Source organism: Theropithecus gelada, chromosome 5 (genome assembly GCF_003255815.1).
Source record: "Theropithecus gelada isolate Dixy chromosome 5, Tgel_1.0, whole genome shotgun sequence".
NCBI classification, from domain to species: Eukaryota; Metazoa; Chordata; class Mammalia; order Primates; family Cercopithecidae; genus Theropithecus; species Theropithecus gelada.
Window position 1 is genome coordinate 98,580,099 of NC_037672.1, and position 22,984 is coordinate 98,603,082.

The following is a 22,984-nucleotide window of genomic DNA, read 5'->3' on the forward strand; positions in this document are numbered from 1 at the left end:
TAATATGGAATTGTATAACAAATTGGAAAATATTTATACAAAATAGTTAATCCAATGTCTGTCAGGAATTGTATCAAGCTCCCCTTTCAGCCAAGAATACTTTAGTCTTAAAATTTGATATCTGTTGACACTAATAAAAGTGGCACAGCTAAGTTTGACATAATAATCTCCTGAAATATTTGAATGAATTTATTTTTTAAAAATAAAACTTCATCTAGTAGAACTCCCAACAGTTGTGCAAAATAGTTTAAGTTAGATTGCTTTATTTTTTAATGCTTATTTTATTTTTTAAATTAACATAATAATAGTACATATTCATGGGGTATATAGTGATGTTTTGATACATATAATGCACAGTAATCAGATCAGGGTAATTAGCTATACATTAAATACCATATCAAACATTTATCATTTATTTGTGTTTGGAACATTCAATATTCTCCTTCCAGCTATTTGAAATTATAATCTATTATTGTTAACTATAGTTACCCTATGGTAGATTGCTTTCTTGACTTAATAAAATAAAATGTTTGGATTGAATCTCACATAAAATAATGTGCTTCTATCTAACTCTATCCTTGATTTCTGAAAAAGATGTCCATCTATGACTCAGGAAAACAAATCTGCATGCTTCACGTCTATGTAAGTACTTTCAATAAAGGAAAAGTCACCTGTTTTAGTGGGGGTCACCTATTCTACGGATAGACAATTTTAAGTTGCAGGAAATTCTCAGGTTGAGTTTAAACCTGCCTTTACCAGTCACTGATCATAGTTTTGCTATGCGTTTCATATTTAATATTTAAAAGGCTGTCATTCTGCTTCTGAATGACAGCCTTTTAAATATTAAATATGATACTCAAGCATATCTTCTTAGGCTTTGGCAAGATTTCATTTTTATTATCTACTCAGGGCATAATTAGTATTACATTAGAAGACAGTAACCAACAGAGTCTACATGATATCATAGGATTTTTTCTTGTTTATGTTACGGGGTTGAAAATACAGAAAAATTAATCATTACTTTTTTGTTTATACTCAGAATGGATGCTCAGGAGCTGGAGACACATCTTGGTATCTGCTTTATAATCTTTTTCAAGCAAATTATTTTTATCCCCTTTCACCCTCTTTAATATGACATGGCTTCTTGATGCTTTAGCTCATCATGCTCAACCTATTCTGAATGCATGCCAGATCGGCCATGTCTCTGTTAAAATGTGGCCCAGAAGTAATATAATCTTCTAGGTCGGTTTGAACAGTGCAGAGTATGAGGAGAATATATCATTTTCTGTGGTGTGGATACTATATATATCATATTGTAGCCTAACAATATGTTGATGTTTTTAGCAGCCTGCATTTAACTAAACTCGTACTTGTGAATGGTAAGGCCTTTGTTTTGCATTGTTATTTCTGGCTGACCAACATGGTTCCAGGGAACATATAATCACAGACACTTTGGGGACAAGAAATGTAGATAGTGTAGGCAATACTGATATGAAGGTAGTCATCCTCTTCTTCCTGTGGAATTCTAATTCCTGCATATGTTTCTGTAAACTCATTCCCTTTTATGTTGCTTTATCGTTTATGCCATAAGGATACATTTACATGATATTAAAAACATGCAAAATGAAAAAAAAAATCAAGGCAAACTACCATACCAATACTTTTGATTTTCAGTTTAAGAAAGGTGACGTATTTCCTATCTTTGCTAAGTGCTACCAGAGCTCTAGCTCCATGTAAAAGGTTTTTACTATTTCGGAACACTGAATATTCACAGCAGAAATGCATCCTCGTATCTTCAGATGAATCTTTAAGGCTTTAAATTGTCTTTTTGAAGAGTAATTTCTCCTCTAAGTTCCCCCACTTTTTATTAACCTTAGGTTGGTGGTATAGCACGCAGAAGAAAAGTAAATATTATAATTAACAGTGCCCTGGAGGCAAGAGATAGGCTTTATGTAATAATCTGCACAACAAATCTGAGAAGCAGGTGTGACTACCCTTATGTTACAAAGGACTTGTGGTTGAGAAATGGAGAAACTTGCTCAAGATCACGCAACCAGTAACTGACAGATCTTACTCAGCTTTTTCTGACACCAAATTCATTCCCTTTCTTTCATTCCCTGCTGTCTCTCATAAATTATAAATGTATGAATTCTAGTCCTAGCTGTTATAATAATTTAACTTTGAATATGGATTTCATAATTAAAGAGGTTTTAGTTTTTGCCAAAATACATGTTTGAGTGAAACAGGATGCAATTCACAAGCAAGGATAAGGCTCATCCAATAGACAAAACAGAAGTTCTGTTTTGTAGCTGGTGAGATAAAAGTTCATTTGATCTGGGCTCAATACAATTTACTTCAGTACCTACTGATAAAAGCAAATATTGTTTTTAGATTTTATTTTCATTTATTTACTGAGTATCTGATATATGCCAGGCATTATGTGTGGCCCTTTATAAACATAATTACAAATCTTCACAATATTCCTCAAAAGTGGTTCTTATCATTTATATTTTGAAAATAAGCAAACAGAGAGGTTATCTGCCTACAGTCACACTTAGAAAGAGGTAAATCTCACTTTTGGCCTGAGTCTAAAGTCCCTGATCCTTCTAGTACATCATAATATATTCATTCTAATAGTATAAATAATTCAGTGTCTATCAAGTTGTGGACACAAATTCTTTCTCCTTCCATGTTTAATCTCTTTAAAGAAGAGCACTGGACTGGAAAGCCAGGAGTCCAGACTACAAGATGGAATCTGTCACTAATTATTCACCAGACTAAGGTACTTAGTATCTTTAAGTTAAGTCTCAGTTACCTAACTATGTGGGTTTATAAATAATTTACAAAATCTCTTCCGCATCTGAATGATGTTAACAAACTTCATTGTAAACAATGAAAGGCCTCATCACTAATGCAATAAATAATATTCTCAGTAGTTCTATAAGCTATAAATAGAATTTTTTCTAATTTTTCTCTAGCTTGAAAAATCCTAAATTGAAAAATGAAATTACACCAGTATGTATTCTTTTTTCTTCAGCAACACATTTATGCAAAAATACTTTTTGAACAACCTTACATTAGTAAGTTACTCAAAATTCTGATATTTTTGTAAAATAAATATATAACACAGAAATACATGAGGGAAAAAAAAAAAAAAAAAAAAAAAACTAAAACAGTCCAAAATATCTGCAGTCACGAAATTCACAGTTAACGTTTCATCTTCCACCTCCCACATCCTCCGCCCCTGCCACCTGCCTCCGACTGTCATTGGGATTACAAAACCCAACTGGAGCCCTAACAGTGTGCTCTTCTCTGAAGTACTTGAAAGACGTTTATCTCCAGTACAATATAAATAATACAAATAGTTGTACTTCAATAATCACTCAAGACCACCTCCTGAGCCCTTGTCTGAGAAACAGAAGAAAAAAAGAACAAAAGTCTACCACCAAGGAGCTCCTTTATTCTACTGGCAATTCCACATGACCTCTTGTCACTTAACAATTGTAACAGAGAGACTCTGACATACATGCAGGCCTGACATTATTAACCATCCTTCAGAGCACACCAGACACCACAGAAATAAATGCTCTTCTGTTGTACTGGCAGGTATGAAGAACAGCTGGAAGGAAATTTGGTATAATGAAAAGAATACTAATCCCACAAATCTGGAAGCCTGACTGCCAGTTCTTTTTCTGATGTCAAAATTACTGTCTTAAAAATGCAATCCACTCATTTTATAGTACCTGTAGAACTCTGGGTTCAAAGACATGCTGTAAAAGATGTAAAATTAGTAATCAAGGGCCTGCTCCTACTTGGTGAATGCAGAAGGGGGACTGTACCTCGATTATATCTAATAACACAACTGGTCCCCTGTACATAGTGAAGTCCAAGGAATAGAATCTATCTTACTCCACTGCTCTGTCAACCAAGCCATGTACTAAGTTGCCTGACCATATCCAAATCTGTAAAACAGGGGGTCTTTCTTACTTTAATTTGAAATTTTGATGAGACCAAAAAAAAAAAAAAAAAGCTAGTATTTAATGAAAACTTGAAAACATTTCTCAACATACTGTCTACAATTTCCATCACCCAGGGAAACTGGAGACAAAGCAATGAATGACAAGAGTAGAAAGATCAAAAGAAAGCTCCTAATTAAAGACCAGCTATCAAAATGATTGCTAACAAGTGGTATTAACCAGTTTACCGAACCACACATGGGCTCAGCACTTCTCAAGTGGGTGTCCAGAGGAATACGAAGTTCTTTTTCTGAAAAACCTGTAACTGTAATGCTTCCACCATACCTCCGGCACTCTTCACACCACTAGTCCCGATTTTAAGACAGGGGAGAAGAGGTCAAAAGAATGGAAAATGACTTGAATTTTATTCCTGTCCTCACCCTTTTGCTAATGTCTTTCATCTCCTTATCCCTAACTGACCATCCTCTTTCACCTTCAGAAGATAGGAAAGAGGGAGAGAAAAGAAACAAAGATGAGAAGAAACCAAATGGGGGCATTCCAGAATCATAATCCATCCAGAAATAGCAAAAGCACAAAGAAATTGCATAATAGACCCAGGATGTTTTTTCCTTCCAATTCTTCCACCCGCAGATGCCCTAGCAGAAAAACTAGCATCAGTGTGTTCTTTTGGCAAAGTCCTACCATCACGAAAGGAGGCATAACGCCTTGGTGGATACAATTCCTGAAGCAGGACCCATGCAACTCATAATGTTCTATGGCAGCATTTGAAGATTATGCCGGTATGCTGCATGCAAGGGGTTTTTTAAATTCTGGGAGCCATGCTACTTACTTTTCAAAAATCTGTATTTTCTCATAAAAATTACGTTTTGGGGGTACAATTTGCATTTAAGATTGTGTGAAGATGTATATATGTATATTCACATATATGCATACTTTTCCGTAGTATATATTATAGCATTCATGAACACAGTCTCTACAATTCCTTTCATTTTAAAATCTGATTTCTAACTTCCACCTCCATTTTTTTCCCCTTTCAATGTCCTAGTTCTTGCTGGATGAATTCTGTCTTTAAAAGATTCTTTTAAATATTATTAATAACTTAGTTAAAGGGAAATGTACTAATTCATGATGGTTACAGTATTTGGTGAGCAAGGACTGTACTCATAAATTTTACTCTCTAGATCATAAGCTTAAGTGAAAAATATGTGTTCAAGTCACTTATGAAGATAGACGTCAAACCTTAAATTTTTAGGTAATTTGACCATGATATTCTTCAGTATGAGAAAGGTAATGTTTATATTGTTTCATCCAGTGCCTAATATAGGGTCTTTCACAGGCAAATTTTCAGTAAATTCATATAATGACTAAATTTTTCTTTTTTTATTTTTCAAGAGATGGGATCTTGCTCTGTTGCTCAGGCTGGAAGACAATGGCACAATCATAGCTAACCGCAGTTTTGAACTCCTGGGCTCAAGTGATCCTCCCGCTTCAGCCTCCCAAGTAACTGGGACTACAGGCACACACCACCATGCCTGGCTCATAATGACTAAATTTCAGCCAATCTGAAATATTTTGTTATTAGTGGATACAAACAGTAGGTATATATGACTTACTTGAAGCTGTGAGATAATTATTTTGTATGTATCAAGGACACACATGTATGCTACTATATATAATCACTTTATGTCCATTCTAGCCCTTGCCCCACTCCTCTTACTCATTAGGTGGAAATGGAAATACATTCTCAATCTTTATATACCTTATATACCTTGTACATGCATCCTTCATAGTACCTACAACACCTTTTTGAACTTTGTTATAAGTCTCCTAAATAAAATATTCATATTATCTTACTTACATGAAGGGCAGAGATGGCATTAGATATTTCTGGGAAACAGTATGAGGTAATCTTCTGATTATGTGCATGTGTGCATGTGTGTGTACTGTTGAGCACTGAACAATGCAGTTTTGAACTGCATAGGTCCACTTATATGCAGATTTTCTTCTGCTTCTGCCAACCCTGAGACAGCAAGACCAACCCCTCTTCTTCTTTCTTCTCCTCAGCCTGCTCCAAATGAAGATGATGAGGATGAAAACTTTTATGATAATCCACATCTACTTAATGAATAGCATATATATTTTCTCTTGGTTATGATTTCCTTCAGGACATTTTTTTCTCTAGGTTTTGTGTATCATATACTATAAGAATACAGAATATAACACACGTAACATACAGAATATAACACACGTAACATACAAAATATGTGTTAATTGACTGTTTATGTTATCAGGAAGGCTCTGGGCAACAGTAGGTTATTAGTAGTTAAGTTTTTGGTGAATCAAAAGTTATATGTGGATTTTTGATTGCAGCGGGGGCTGGCACCCCTAACTGCTGTATTGTTCCAGGGTCAATTCTGTATGTTTCCATTCTTAATATTGGATTAGCAAATTATTAACCAGGTTATTATTCATATATAGAATTTTGGGGAAAGTAAGTGGAAGGAAGACAATAGATGGAATGAGGGAGGCACAGATCCTTTTTTATTCTTTTATAGTGTTATCTACTGAATCTGGCATATGGTTGATGCTTAATTGTGTTGGTTGAAGAAAAGACCTAAGGAATGAAAACAGAAAATGGGAGAAGAGGGAAAAAGAGAGGAAGGAAACACAAAGCATATAACCAATCAGGATACTGAAAACATAACTAACAAAATACAAACAGAAATCTGAAGGAAACATAAAGGAATTTAGGTAAAAGGCAATGTGTCACCTCAAAGGCTAAACTGTTTGTTTTAAAATTGTAAGAGCATGTAAATTAGAGAACAGTGGAAACGACACTAGTTCTGTCACACGGTAACTGCATGAACTTGGGCAAATATTTCTCCTTCTTTAGTCTTTACCTTCAAACTTGTAAAACAGGAATAATATCTGCCCTCTCATTTTTAAAGTATAAAGATCAAATAATCCAATTGCTGAGAATGGGGCAGGAAAAAACAAAACAAAACAAAACACATGTGATTAATATGCATGATAATCTTAATCAGATGAAATATTTTGTCCCTGAGAAATGTAAAGTATTATAAGTCTGTTTCAAATTCTTCAAGGAGGGCATGGCTATCTATTTTAAATAGTTTGCCATTTTATAATTCCCACCTAATATATTATACTTACATACTAGGATCCAGAGAATTTGGGGCCAATAATTGATCTTTGTAAGTAGCTCAAGACCAGTTAAACATTGTGAATCATTTCTAACATTACAATTTTGCATAGAGTATTTGAATTTCTTCTAGCAAATTTTTTTTTGTTGTTAATAAGAAAGAATCACTGGCAATTATCAGCTTCTTAACAGTTTTAGCTAGTGAATTCATTTATGTTCTAATCTATATTATGATGATGCTAAAGTGAGGCTTATGCAAACCTAGACTAAAAACAGAGAGAGAGAGAGTCTTAGCTGAAGCTTTAAGCTATTGGAGGAGAAGGCATAGGGATAGTAAACACTGTGCCTTTGCCTTGCTTTCATTTGGTACAGCTCCAAAAGCCTAATAAGGGTAACTGTACTCTGGTGGGAGGTATTTTGAAACTGGTGTTATCTCTACACATTCGTAGAAGACCCTTTTCAACTTCAAGCTTGGACTTTGTATCAGGCCTTGAGCTATAGCTTGCAATTATTTTAGGTTATCTCCAAGATATCCTTGGCACTGAGTTAGTATTAAGTTCCTACACTTCGTATCAACATTGTTTTCCATGGAAATAATGTCATGGCAGACTTTTTGACACTGTAAGAGTAAAGTCTAAGAGTCTCTTGCAGGTCTAGAATTCCTAGATAATGAATAGCAAGTGACAATCCATTAATTCAAGTTTTTAACATTCCTCGGATTGTTACTGTTTTTCTCTTGCTGAATGCTTTATAGAGAATGAGATTTGTAGAGAAGTACGTTTTAGTTCAACTGAAGATTCAACTAACCATCAGGGCTATCAGACAATGGAATTCAATGCTTTAAGATGGATTCTTTGATTGACCCTTTTCAGCTGGTGGCAGAAGAGCACTTGGCAATGAATCTGTATGGAGGATTCAGCATGGAATCCTCCTTTGTTCCCTGGTAAGGTCTCCTATAACTCTGACATCTGAAATCTTGTAATTCTATAGGCAAAGCTTTGTGAAAAGCAAGAATTACCTCACACACTGTGTCTTACTTTGTTGAGGTTTCACAACTACTTAACTAAATTTACAATTAGAGAGTAGTGATTTTTAAGAAATCAAGACGGTCATTTGTTGGTGCAAAGATACAGAGATTATGTGCAGATTCATTCAATTAAAATATATAGTACAAGGTATCTTTCAATATTAAATTTTAATGGGATAGTTTATATTTTACCATCCCTTCCATTAATTAAATGTTTAAATGTGAGCAAGTGACTACTGGATTAAAACTAACTTATTTACAAAGTGGCCTCCAGCAATGACACTTTCACAGTGGAGCTGAATAAACAAAAGCAAAAGTGCGTTAGGGAATACATTTTAAAGGGATTAATGAATTATTTATTTCAGAAAAATGTAAAAGGTATTCTAACTTCGTTCTTTTAATAATGCATATATTTGGATGCATAACACTCAGATAATTTTAAAGTGATAACAAATAACTCTTCATTTCAAAAGCTTTCTTTTCTTATTGAAGAATGGTTAGAGTCACCTAAACATAATGGAACCATGAGGTGAAGAGTGGATTAGTGGATCGTTCACAGACATTTCACACAACAAAGCTAAAGCAGGAGAGTACAGACAGAGGTTAATATGTGGGCTCTGCAGTCAGTATGCTGAGTTTCAATTTCAGTGCTTTCTGGTATCAGCTTGTGTCAACCTTGGGAAAAATATGCAGTTCCTTTGTGCCCTAGATTTTCATCAATAAAATCAAGATTATAGAGTAATTCATAGGGTTGTTGAAAGACTAAATGCATTTATACACATAAACTCTTTGAGCAGTATCTGGCACATAGTAAGTGCTCAAAAAAGTTAGTATTATATGCTGTTTATAGGAACAAAGTGAATAGCATAGGTATAGTATGCTATCACAACTGAAGGGAAATATTTACATTGGCTAAATATATTACCAACTGAAGACTTTAAAAAATATGGCTAACAGGGTGAAATCCCGTCTCTACTAAAAATATAAAAACTTAGCCGGGCGTGGTGGCGGGCGCATGTAGTCCCAACCACTTGGGGCCAAGGCAGAAGAATGGTGTGAACCCCGGAGGCGGAGCCTGCAGTGAGCTGAGATTGAGCCACTGCACTCCAGCTTGGGGGACAGAGCGAAACTCCGTCTAAAAAAATCTCTCTCTCTCTCTCTATATATATATATATTATATATATATATATATAATATATATATATCTATATATCAAGCTATATCACTCAAAGTGACAAAGATAATGACAATGGTAAATGAAATTAATATCACGGTTGGATTAATTACACATGTTGAATCTTGGATATAAAATGCAATGAGAGGAGACATTCTGCTGAAACCACTCTGCAGTGAATTTTATATATATATATATATATATATATATATATATATATATATATATATACACACACACACACACATATTTTTTTTTTTAGATGGAGTCTCACTCTGTTACCCAGGCTGGAATGCAATGGTGTAATCTTGGCTCACTGCAGCCTCCACCTCCCAGGTTCCAGCGATTCTTACTCCTCAGCTTCCTGAGCAGCTGGGACTAGCGGGCCACCACGCCCGGCTAATTTTTGTATGTTTAGTACTGATGGGGTTTCACCATATTGGCCAGGCTGGTCTTGAACTTCTGACCTCATGATCTGCCCGCCACAGCCTCTCAAAGTGCTGGGACGCGCCTGGCCCATCTACCACCTCATATTGATAATAAAAGAATACTAAAGGGTTTTGTTCGTAGTTTCTACTTTATTCCTTCATATAAATTATTGTATTTCATACCATTTCTCAGTGAACTCTCTTAGGCTTAATAATGATTATGAGAAATTATCTTTCTAGTGTGTCTAATTCTATCATACCCACATGGCTTTAAGAATCTTTATCAAATAAATGAAGGAATAAATTAGGGGTTGGGGGGACGTCTTATTGTTTTGCTTTAGTAAAAAAACAAAAATAAAAAAGTAAAACAACCTTGGCCTACAAGTACTGGAAAGTACCAAATATACTACCCTGACTGTATGTTTACATTTTTTATAATGCAATAAGTGATCTGGGGCAAACAAGTACTCAGGACCCATTAAGAGCATCTTCAGGTTTGAGATGATGGCAGGAAAAAAGTACATGCTGAGAAAACTGTTGTTATGGGGCAAAGTCTCTGCATTAATTTTATGCAACTTGTAAGGCAACTAGTAATCACATTTAACCTGTGGTTGTAAGGATACCAAAAAAAAAAAATGCTTTAAAAAGTCAATGCTAAAAGTTATGTCCATGCTTAAGACAAGCCTCAGGCTCGTAGAAATGAATCTTTGCTATAAAACATGGTTCAACTTTGTAGGGGAGGAGCTCTTTGATGTGCTGTGGTGGAGACAGATATGTTACTTGGGGACGCCTGGGTATAGATTCAACTTTCCTTTCTGAGACTCCTCATCTCCCTCTCAAAAAGATCTGAGCTAACTGGTTCTGAATTTGGCTTGTGAACCACAGGGGTAGCAGAGATCTATAAGTGTGTGAAAAATATTCCTGAATGATAAAACAACCTCCTAGTGGAAAAAAATTGTGGTATAGTATGGAATGAGCTTCTGAGGTCTGGCCATACCACACTGTGTAGACAGTGTCACTGAGGGTTCCCGCCAGAAGTCTGGAGACCAAGTCGAGCTGGCATCTGATATGTTACATCTGTTCCTTTATGCTCATATCATGACTGCCAGCAAAATTCTTATGTTTGTTCATTATAGCAGCAATTCCATTCTCTCTTACAATGGTATCTTCCTGCCAAGCCAGAAATTCTCTTTTTACTTATAAACGGTATCTTCTTGAAGCCTATGACTCCTTTTTGACTGGAAAATATATGAGGATGCTGAAAACATCAAGCTTTGGTAAGACTGAAAGGCTTTTTATCAGCAATTACATCAAGTTGCTAACTTATAAGTCCAAAATATCATATTTTTTCCCTATCAAAAAGGATAGACTTTTGCATCTCCTAATTTTAGCAAATGATGCAGTCTGTTCTCACGCCGCTAATAAAGACATACCTGAGACTGGGTAATTTATAAAGGAAAGAGGTTTAATGGACTCACGGCTCCACATGGCTAGGGAGGCCTCACAATCATGGTGAAAGGCAAAGGAAAAGCAAAGGCATGTCTTACATGGCCAGGCAAGAGAGCTTGGTGCAGGGGAACTCCCATTTATAAAACCATCAGATCTTGTGAGACTTACTACCATGTGAACAGTGTGGGAGAAACCACTTCCATGATTCACTTATCTCTACCTGGCCCTGCCCTTGATACATGGGGATTATTACAATTCAAGGTGAGATTTGGGTGGGGACACAGGAAAACCACAGCTGATGCTTTCCATGTGCATCTTATAAAAGCAATCTTCCACCTCTCTCTTCCTTAACTACTTTAATATTGAATTGATTTCTTTCTTGGTTATCATTTAAATGTTTGGTCTTGATTACTAAATTAGTTTGGTTGCCATTAGACTTTCCTCTCAAATCCAAAATAATTTTCATTTAACAAATTTCCTTAATTTTACTGTCAGTAGTTTGTACTGGAACTAAGTTACATACCCCTGGTATATATGTTTATATTTCTCTACATATACATCATATATCTAACCACTCATCTAGTCACCCATCCATCCAACAACCCATCTGAACTACAGAGAACTTGTACTACATGGAAGCCTACTGTCGTTTACTTTAGATTCTTTTGCAGCACAGGTGTACCTCTACAGAGAAAATGAAGTTAAGTGTTAACATCAAGGTATAAAATACATTTTCCCAGAGGTTCATTACAATTTTTGGCCAAACTGAGTTGTTTAAGCCAATGTTCACATCTGCCACTCTATTTCTCAATCCAGAGAGATTTTACTCTCACCGATTGCTTAAACATCACTTCCCCAATTAGTCCCCACAGAATAATTTTCACTCTCATATCACACCACTCTTTTCTTTGTTGCTTTTTCCAAATACACATAAATAATTATTGGGGGAATTATTTATTTAATGTCTATCATACTACCAGATTATTAAGTACACTAGGGCAAAGACCATGTCTGTCTTGTTTCGTTTATATCCCCAACACCTAGTATGGTATGGTGCTTGGTATGTAGTAAGTTCTCAATAAAGGTTTATTGTATCGGTGAGTGGGTTGAGCTAAAATCACTTTTACAGGGGGCAAATATTTTTTTAAAAAACTGAAGCTATGTGTCATAACTGTAATTTTCATCTGATTGGTGTATTGGAGTAATTAGGAAATAGTTTTTCCTTTAGGTTTACAGATTCACAGGAGAAAATTCAACAACTGAAATGTGCAAAGTGCTCTGCAATGTTTAACTCCAATTTAGAAAGGGTATCAACACTGGTTATAGGAGTGATTTAAAGTGAGATAAAGGTCTGTGGGTCAATATTGATAGGGTACTTTTGGTCACAGTCTTGCTCTTAATTCTCCAAAAAAAAAAAAAATGCTTAAATCAATGCATGTATTGACTGCCTATCATGTACAAGGCACGCAACTTGGCTTTATCATGTGCACCAAAAAGCCTCATGTTTCAAACTAATTATAATCTCACTGGGAAAAACAGGAATGCATGGAAAAGCTATCAAGAAAAACAGTAAACAATAAATATAAGAGAAAATGATTAGCACTTCAGAGAAGGACCACCAACAGAAGTCTTTATGGAAATGGAGACTGGAGTGGGTCTAGACCACTTAGACAGGCAGAAGAATGAGATAAATATTTTGGATAGAAATAAGTATGTAGGCAAAAAAGTGGAGAAACAGCAAGATAAGGAGAGAGATAGGTGAGAATGGTAGATTGAGGCATATAGTGAAATTATAAATAAGAAACTGAGGAATAAGGGAATTTTCCTGCAAGCTTCTGTGAAGCCTTGTACTAACATGCGACAAAATAATAACATAAAATATTCACTAATGATAATGTCTTAATATCGCACAGCATTTTGTTTCAAAGCGATTTCATGTAATATTCACAAATGAACATTTTTTTTTTCTCATCTCATAGCAACACCACTGCATGTCCAATAAATTTAAATGAGTTAGTTGCTTAATGGCAGAGCTGTGATTCAAACCTACATCTTTTGCTATGGCATCTTGCAGAGCTCTCAGAGTGAAGACACAGAGGCAGGGAGACTGGCGGGAAGACAGCACAGGGTGGAAAGGATGAGACTGAATGAATTTATGTGGGCTATACCAAGAGATGGAACATTTAGTTCTCATAACTTTCTGAATGCTATTTACTAATTGCAGGTAAGTATGAACTACCAATCAGAACTATTGGACATTTAAATATGAATCTGATCACAACTATTATTGGTTTTAAGATGGCAAGAATAAATCTATTTTTCTCACTGTTTCATTTTGCCAGATAGTATTACTGCTGTCTTAAGCTGCAGGAGCTTTAAGAGTCAAATCATACTGTAACTAATAGGTTATAATTCCAGAGTACTTTATGATCATCTCTTTCTAACTATCAAATGGTTAACTCACAGATTCTTCACAGCTTTTTTCCAATGATTGGGTTTTGAAGGTGCTTGCAATCCAATTTTATTATATTGCTTTTAAAAATTCTAGTTAACATCAATTTTATTCAAATACAGTAATTCTCACTTTAGCAGTGAATAATTGACTCCCACTCCCACATACTGTATACACTGTTAGCATAATAGCTTTAAAGTGCTTCAGAAATTTTACATAAAAGTCTTTTGAAATTTTGTTTAAACTAAAGAACACATCTTTCTCTTCCCTATCAGTTTATCTTTTTCTCTCTGGAGAATATTTTCTTTTATGAAAAGGTTCCCAAAACGAAACAGTTCTACTCCATTTTCTGAGCGATTCTGATCGACCCTAAAGGCAAGAACACAGTGAAAGAACTAAAAAATCTCAAGTCAGTGATGCACTGGTATCTTTTTTTTTTTTTTTTTTTTTTTTAAAGTTCCAAACTTGTTAAATCAGGACTATACAAAAAGAAGAAATAGACACCTTATTTGAGAAATAGCTACTGGTCTCAAGCAAAACTGCATTACCTGGCATTATGAAGAATTGAAACAGTCTAAGTTTGTTTTTGTGGAGTAAAATCCCAATTTTTATTCCTGTTTTACTGTTTTGGTTTTCTTTTTTAGAAATTGTTGGGAAACTTCCAAGTAGAGTACACATTATTTAGTAATCAGTCTTTGGAAAGAAAATGACTTTTAGGGACATTTCTTTCCCTCAGTTTAATAGTAAAAAATCTTAATGCCATAGAACAATTCAAATCTGTGTTTATAAAAAATATATAAAAGAGTATTTTATGTACTTTTGGTAAACATAGGATCATGGTGAAACTGGGATATACAGTATGACTTACTAAATTCCCGCATTCCCTGCAGGAATCTCAGGGTCCTTGTCTCGTGCAAGATTGAGAATCCTCATCCAGTCAAAGAGATTAGTTTTTATGAGTTTTATACATAAATGTTTACTGCTTTAAAAATATTCATTGGCCGTGATACTATTTATTTCTCTTTCTAATCAAACATTCACTATTCTTTAACATCCAGATCATATTTTATCTTAAGGCCTTCTCTGACCATTCTAGAAAATTATCCCTTATCAAATGTATTTTGTGTTTGATTCTCTTTGTTTACACTTAATCACCTTGGGTCTTATATTTTTGGTTAAATCACACAAATGTCTTACTTTGTCAACTCTACAGGAGTTCTAAAAATCAAATCATACTGTAACTATTAGCTTATAATTCTAGAGTCCTTTATGATCATGTGTCTAACAATCAAATTATTAACTCATAGATTCTTCACAGCTATTTTTCCATTGATTGTGTTTTAAAGGTGCTTGCAACCCAATTTTATTGCAGTGCTTTTCAAAATTCTAGGTAACATCAATCTTATTCAAATACAATAATCTTCACCTTAGCAGTGAATCACTGACTCCCACTCCCACATACGTAAATCCCACATACGTAAAAGCACATGGCAAGCAGAGAACATGTTTTATTTTATTTTGCATTTTTCTTGACATAGACTACTAAAGGCAGCACTTCTTTTCTAGGAACTGCCTCCTTTCTCCCCCATGGTTACAACAAAAACTGCACTATGCTTTACTGATAAACATGCTACTTCGCTATAGAGGAGGACCCACCATGGACAAAATGGCAATGTAAAAGACTGTATGGCCACAGCAAACACCATCCAGCAGATGTCATTCTCTGGGCAATAGGAAAGTGGAATACATGAAGGGAAACAAAGGACTAAGGACCTTCAACAGGTGCTTGGGAATAAAGGCGGCCAAGGCCCATATTAGGCATCCTAGACACCAGGCCTGAGCCAGGAAGAGACCCATCACACCTCATTTCTGCAGGGGCATGGCTCCTAATTCCAGGAGTTTTCAGACTGGCTCAGAAACTAGGCTGCCTTTTACCACCCCTTTTGGGCTATATTTGACCTAATATATGTTATTTGACTGCTTTTTTCCTTGTCTCCATTTCTTTCTCTCTCTCTTTTTTTTTTTTTTTTAAAAAACAGAGTCTCGCTCAGTCACCCAGGCTGGAGTGCGGTGGCACGATCTCGGCTCACTGCAACCTCCGCCTCCCGGGTTCATGTCATTCTCCTCCCTCAGCCTCCTGAGTAGCTGGGACTACAGGCGCCCACCACCAAGCCCAGCTAATTGTTTGTGGTTTTTAAGTAGACACGGGGTTTCATCACGTTAGCCAGGATGGTCTCGATCTCCTGACCTCGTGATCCATTTCTCTTAATCTCAGAAAGCCACACTCGGACACGTTGCCTATATAATATCCAGACCAATGCTACCTAAAGGATTTTTCACATTTTCTCACCCATTCTTACATGTGGAACACTTTATAATATTTCCAAATAAAGAGATTACATTTATGAAAGAAGGTAATAATGCACCCCTTGCTCTTCTTCTTTTCCTTGTAGTAAGTAATAATGCCCTCGTGTTTCATGTTTCTTTCAGGTATGGAGTTTCAGAAAAAAGGCACAGGACACTGAACCAGAAGTATGGATTTGAACCTAGCTCATTATTTCCTAATTAAGGGACCTTGGACAAGGCAATTAACCACAGGGACACACTCTGCGTATTAAAAAAGGAGGAGATAGAATAGCTAATAATACCTTGAAGTTTCCTTTTTCTTTTTGCTTTTTAAAGAAATAAACATGTACTTGCCTGGCATAGGAGCCGACTCATGGTAGATGCTCAATAAATGCAATTCAAATTTGAATTTCAAGCTACTGGGTTTATTTTTTATTTTTCTTGATCCTTTCCATGCACAATCACCCTTATTCTATTTAAATCCAAATTCTTTTTAAGAAGCATGATTTTGGATTACTTCCAATTATTATTTCTTTTAAAGTCTGTATCTACCAGAGCAGCAGTTGTCAACCCTGTTAAAATTTAAAATGTCCTAGAAAACATTTAAAAAATTAACAGTGCATAAGCCCAATCTCTGACCAAATTTGAATCTGTATCTTTGAGGATAATCACAAAGTATGCATCAAACAATCACTGAAGAAATTACAAAAAAAGAGACTAGTTAAAATATTTAAGACCAAACCAAAATAAAATGCTTAAGAATTACTGCACATATTACATAAGACTGCAAGAGGGATTTAAAAACACTTACCTTTGTTATTGTATACATCTAAGTAATTTGGTGCTGAAAAAATTGTAATTAGAGAAGGGAACCCTGTTGTTTGGCTTTTCCTGTACATGCGGTACCTAAAAAGAACAAATACAGTCAAAACAAAGCCCGTATGGAAAACAGAGAATATCAAATCATAGATTCAGAAACAGAAAATTGGATGAGTCAAGTGCCATTATTCAAAGAGCCTCCAATTATATAACACTAAATAAAAATTTCTTTCTGAAGTCTGAAATATACAGGTATTAATACATTTCAGGGGGGTGAGCATGAAAACATACATTCATATGTAAAATTTCCAAACAGGTATTTTCTAAGTTAGCAAACCTCAAGAGACTGTGGAATTCATTGGAAAATCATGTCATTTCCATGTGTTCAACAGACAGGGCGAAGGCTGATTAGTGTACACAGATACTTTGTACCCACTCAAAATTTTCAAAAAGTTGTCCACATTTTTGACATAAAAAGACCAAATAAGCAGAGCAAGATATAAAGACTTACCACTAAAAATCAGGCCAATTATCTGATAAATCCACAATATTCTGTAAAGCATTTTGCCTAGACTAAGTGATTTTCTTTTAGAAGAATGCCCCCTTAAATCTTTGAATTTTTAGATTAATAATTAAATTTAATTTAATTCATAGATTTAATACAATTCATAGATTCAATGATATACAAGCATTTTGCCTAGACTAAGTGATTTTCTTTTAGAAGAATGTCCCCTTAAATCTATGAATTTGTACAAATTGAGACTGTTTCTGTTTTAGAATTTTATTTATTACCAGTCTCTGCTGGTATCTACAGGTCAAAGATTATTGTCTCAGCAGGGTAATATTTAATCAATCAGTAATGAAACAGAACTTTCACAAGAACTTTGAAAATAAACCAACAATCCAGTTACTAAGACAGAAATAATTTGTTAATGTTAATACTTTAGTTCTCAATTAAAAATACAGGTGACTCTGGCTCTTTTACATAAGGATAAAAATGTATCATGACTTCCGTGTAATCAATTTTAGGAGTATCAGTTTAGAAATACCCCTTCAAAACAACATTTTATAATTTCTTTGTTGATCTGTGTCATTTATTTCTGGTAGACTAAACCATGCCTAATATAGTTGGGTTCTAAAAGTAGCTCAAAAAGTACCTTCAGATAGATAAATAACCACCTTAACATTTATAATTTTAAAAATACTGTGAGTCTTCTCTTTTTGGAACTTGGTCACACTATACCCCAAAAGAAAATGCCCCCTTAAAAACATTCTGAAATGTTCTAGAAGTATGTATTCTGATTGTGGAACTAAGCTTCGTTATGGAAACAAAATCTATGTGAAAGGCAGTTTCACTCTTAATCCTAATACCTTGACTTTATAGACAGAGGGTGACTATGCCTACTTGACAACAAACAAAAACAAAGAAACTGGATGACATAATCTCAGTTTTTCCAATGAATTAATCATCTTCTCATTTTAAACAAAAATACTTGATATTAACTGATGCACTTAACACACCTTCAAGTAAGCCAATGGTTATGGATATGCAGTGCAATGAGGATAAATCTGCCAAAAATAGGCAGTCAGCTGACTGGAACACTCAGCCTATAGCCTTCACAAGTGAGAAAAATTATTTGAAGACCTGACTTGTTGGGTATATAAACAGGTTACTTCAAACATCAGCTGTAACACAGTGAGTATATAATACTGGATCCGTTCACACTTGTTGACCGATTGCTTGAAAACAGCTAATTGTGAAAGGAACTTGGTATCTGCCTTGATTCAGGGATATCATAGATACACATCGGCCTACTTCAAAATCTATATTTCCAATTTCAGCACAGAGGTTATAAAAAGAAGTGCTTCTACTTTTCAGAAAAACTGGACTATGAAGGGATGAGTTTAGTTATTCAAAGGCAAACAATGCCTTTCAGTGGAGTTTACTGGGAACAGTATCGACCTCAAATCTTAAAATTATTATAATTTCTCCCTAATGTAGATTTAGTACACTGTTAAAGTGAATATCTGAAATTTCATAATTTTCTAAACCTTCAAAATTGTTCTACATCTTAAAAACCTATAGATGAGACAAAATCAACTTTATGTAATCATTTGCTAGTTAGAATATAGACTCTTCCCTTTTTTTTTTTTTTTTTTTTTTTTTTAAAGACGTCCCTATTCTTTTCCCTTTAAAATCAGGGATTTTACAGGGATCAGGAATGGTCTTCAGGATTAGGAATGGTATTCTTTAAAACAATAGTAAAATGTGCAATATCTGTTAAATATTTATGTATAATTCTCATTCATGTTGTCAACAAGACTGAAAACTAGCTGGTAATTTACTCGCTTATATGACAGTGTAAATGCAACAATTGAGAGGAATAAGAGAAGGTGCCCTTACAGTGCTTAAGAAACCAAGCTGAAAACGGACTCGTTCAGGCTAAAGATGGAAGAACTTTATGGGAGACTTTACAATACATCTGCAGTCATTCATTTCCTAGGACTCTGCCATGCCTGTGTCATCCATCAGAAGATAATTTTAAGCTCTAATTCCTTTTGGGAGTAAGCCTAGTAAAAGGGAACCTGCAGAGCCTAAGCAAAGTGAGGAAGTTCTGGCAAATGGAAAATGCATGGTTTTTATAAATGCTCAAAACTGCTCACCCTGCATCTTGGGCTTCATGGGCTCGAAGTATAGATAACAAGTTATTGTGCTGTAAGAATTCACATACAGCCGGGTAACTGCCAGAGACAAAAAGAAAAGAGAAGCATCTGTTATGAAATCATCAGGAGTAGCACAATTATCTCTAACATCCAGATCTGTGTGACTGGATCAAAGATAATCAAACATACATCATTCATGAAACAAGCCTCTCGACTCTAAGGCCAAGTTCACAAGGCCTTGTGGCAGAAAAAGAATCTACAGCTGTACTTTTTACGTAATCAGAAAGGGGTTGAAGTGTGTGAACTGGGGGAAAAAAACGTAAGTCATCATATAACAACATTAGGAAAGTGTCCACTCTCAGAAAAATCAATTTTTACAAGTCTACATTTAAAGACAAAATGAACAGAGCAGAACTATAACAAGATAATGAATTTCAAATATAATTCTCAATTTCCTCAAATATTGCACCATTTGTGCGTATGTGTGCATGTATGTGTATACAACAAAGATGACTGAGTTTGGAGGCAGAAGAGAATACATATGCTCTCTTCTGCCTCCTAACTATTTTTGTTTCTGTATCATATTGAACTATATTTTAGACCTTGAATTAAATCTCCCAGATTTAAGACTCCTCCCATATGGTGGGAAATCATGTTATTGCTTTATCTAACATTATGGGTACGATAAGATGATTATATCATTCAAAACCTAAACAAAATTATGGATGTTCACAAGGCCTGAAAATGTGTCCTTTAAATGTGATCAGCAGAACTTTATCTTGACTTATCTATCTTGACTAAATAAAACATCCAATATACAATTAAGTTTGTCTTTTAAGAGTCTCAAACTCAAATAACTTCATTATAAATGAAATTCAAATCATAAATTAAACTTGAAAAACATTTTACAGTCATTATGTCTCTGCTCTAAGGACTTTTAATGAAACAAATGCATATTATAAAAAGAATTTTTTTCTTCTTTGAGATGGAGTCTCACTCTGTCGCCCAGGCTGGAGTACAGTGGTGCCAACTCGGCTCACTGCAAGCTCCACCTCCCGGGTTCATGCCAGTCTCCTGTCTCAGCCTCCCGAGTAACTGGGACTAGAGGCGCCCGCCACAATGCCCGGATAATTTTTGTATTTTTAGTAGAGATGGGGTTTCACCATGTTAGCCAGGATGGTCTCATCTCCTGACCTCGTGATCCACCCGCCTGGGCCTCCCAAAGTGCTGGGATTACAGGCGTGAGCCACTGCGCCCGGCCAAAAATAGATTTTGACAATGCAAATCAAGGTACAGAAAACCAATACTCAAACTGCAAATATTCAGTAGAACTTAAATTATATACCATTGAAAACATTTATCAATTATAAAAATAGCACTGCGGCCGGGCGCGGTGGCTCAAGCCTGTAATCCCAGCACTTTGGGAGGCCAAGACGGACGGATCACGAGGTCAGGAGATCGAGACCATCCTGGCTAACCCGGTGAAACCCCGTCTCTACTAAAAAATACAAAAAACTAGCCAGGTGAGGTGGCGGGCGCCTGTAGTCCCAGCTACTCGGGAGGCTGAGGCAGGAGAATGGCGTAAACCCGGGAGGCGGAGCTTGCAGTGAGCTGAGATCCGGCCACTGCACTCTAGCACGGGCGACAGAGTGAGGCTCCGTCTCCAAAAAAAATAAATAAATAAAAATAAAAAAATAAAAAAAAAATAGCACTGCAGGGAAACATTCTAGTAGTATATGTTATTCAAATAATTTATTATTTATTATAAAATAAAATATAGTTTCTATGTTACACATTTTGTACAAATTCCCTGACCAACAAGAAAAAATTATTAAGATAACAGACAGTTGGCTGGGCACGGTGGCTCAAGCCTGTAATCCCAGCACTTTGGGAGGCTGAGGCGGGTGGATCACCTGAGGTCAGGAGTTCGAGACTAGCCTGGCCAGTGTGATGAAACTCTGTCTCTACTAAAAATACAAAAAACTAGCCAGGCCTAGGGGTGGGTGCCTGTAATCCCGACTACTCGGGAAGCTGAGGCAGGCGAATCACTTGAACCCAGGAGGTAGAGGCTGCAGTGAGTTGAGATCACGCCATTGCACTCCAGCCTGGGTGACAAGAGCACGGCTGCCAAAAAATAAAAAAAAAAAAGAAAAAAGAAAAAAGATAACATACAGTTATAGAGATACTGACAATAAAAAAGATTCACTTCTTTGGCAAAAAGGGATCTGAAACTGAAAACAGTCTCTGTTCATGTGCCCATGTGTAGTGTGTTTTGCAAGAGAAAGGGAGAAAAAGAGGAGATAACCATGGGGCCTCCACTTCCTAGTTGTCCCCAGTCAATTCAATAAATAAAACACCTAACTGATGAACATGAGTGTATTTTAGAAACTGGAGAGGATGGCCCAGTCTCTTCATGGAAACATGCCCATCTGGTACCCAGAATCAGGTGTTGACCAACATGTGTCTTCAAAGGCTTCTGTTCTGCTGAAAGAAAAAGTGAATATACGACCTTTCCAGACAAGTGTGTGACAGAGAAAAAAAAAAACAAAGAAAAAACCCACTTTACTTTCAGAGATACTGGTTGGTCTTTCAAAAACAGCAGATTTGTTTGGTATATATTAGCTATAAAAGGCCCAGCCAAAGGGGCACAGAATGGGTTCTCAATAAATGTTCCTTCCCTATCTTTTTTCTTTTTTGAGGCCTTCACTTAAATTTCTTGTGCCTTCGCAAAGCTTCTGTATAGAAGTATGTTGTCTTGTTACCACTCTCAGACAGAGGTTGCCTGACTAAGTCTGTCACTTTTTTGCCCTTGGCAAATGACTTGGTTGCTCTTTCTTACTGCCCTTTTGGAACAACTTACACTATTCTTTTTTTTTTTTTTCTCCCGGGTTTACACCATTCTCCTGCCTCAGCCTCCCGAGTAGCTGGGACTACAGGCGCCCGCCACCTCGCCCGGCTAGTTTTTTTGTATTTTTTAGTAGAGACGGGGTTTTACCGTGTTAGCCTGGATGGTCTCGATCTCCTGACCTCGTGATCCGCCCGTCTCGGCCTCCCAAAGTGCTGGGATTACAGGCTCGAGCCACTGCGCCCAGCCAACATACACTCTTCTTAAGAAAGAATAATTTTAAAATATTTTCTTCACACTAAGTTTGATACCCTTATGTGTTTAAGCTAAGTTTTTCCCCAGGAAAATATATATCTGATTTTTAATGGAAAGCTGAAAAAAAATAAAACGAATCAAGTGCCAATTTGCTAGGTCAACAGCATTAAGTGAGGAGTATTTGCATTATTTACTTGGAGGGAATTCATTTTGAAGAAAAACTTTAGACATTTTCAAAACATATGCCATCATATACTCGGCTTTTCAAAGAAATACCGACATTTTCCTCATAAACCTAGAAAATACTTGACTATCATCTATATTCCCACTGTTGCTTAACTACCTACCTAGGATATACAGAAGTTTCCAATAGTATTAGAAAAGAGAA

General features: G+C 35.8%; 1 protein-coding gene across 6 annotated transcripts in view; it reads right to left on the reverse strand.

Annotated features, from left to right (window-relative positions):
• PPP3CA (protein phosphatase 3 catalytic subunit alpha) overlaps window positions 1-22,984 on the reverse strand; it is a 338,247-nt gene that overhangs the window by 41,489 nt on the left and 273,774 nt on the right. For all 6 annotated transcript variants that reach the window (XM_025385276.1, XM_025385274.1, XM_025385273.1 and 3 more), the window contains 2 exons: window positions 19,497-19,574; window positions 16,825-16,919 (listed from right to left, as the gene is read on the reverse strand). In XM_025385276.1, the coding sequence (XP_025241061.1) occupies window positions 16,825-16,919; window positions 19,497-19,574 (173 nt within the window). The remainder of the gene's footprint in view (window positions 1-16,824; window positions 16,920-19,496; window positions 19,575-22,984) is intronic.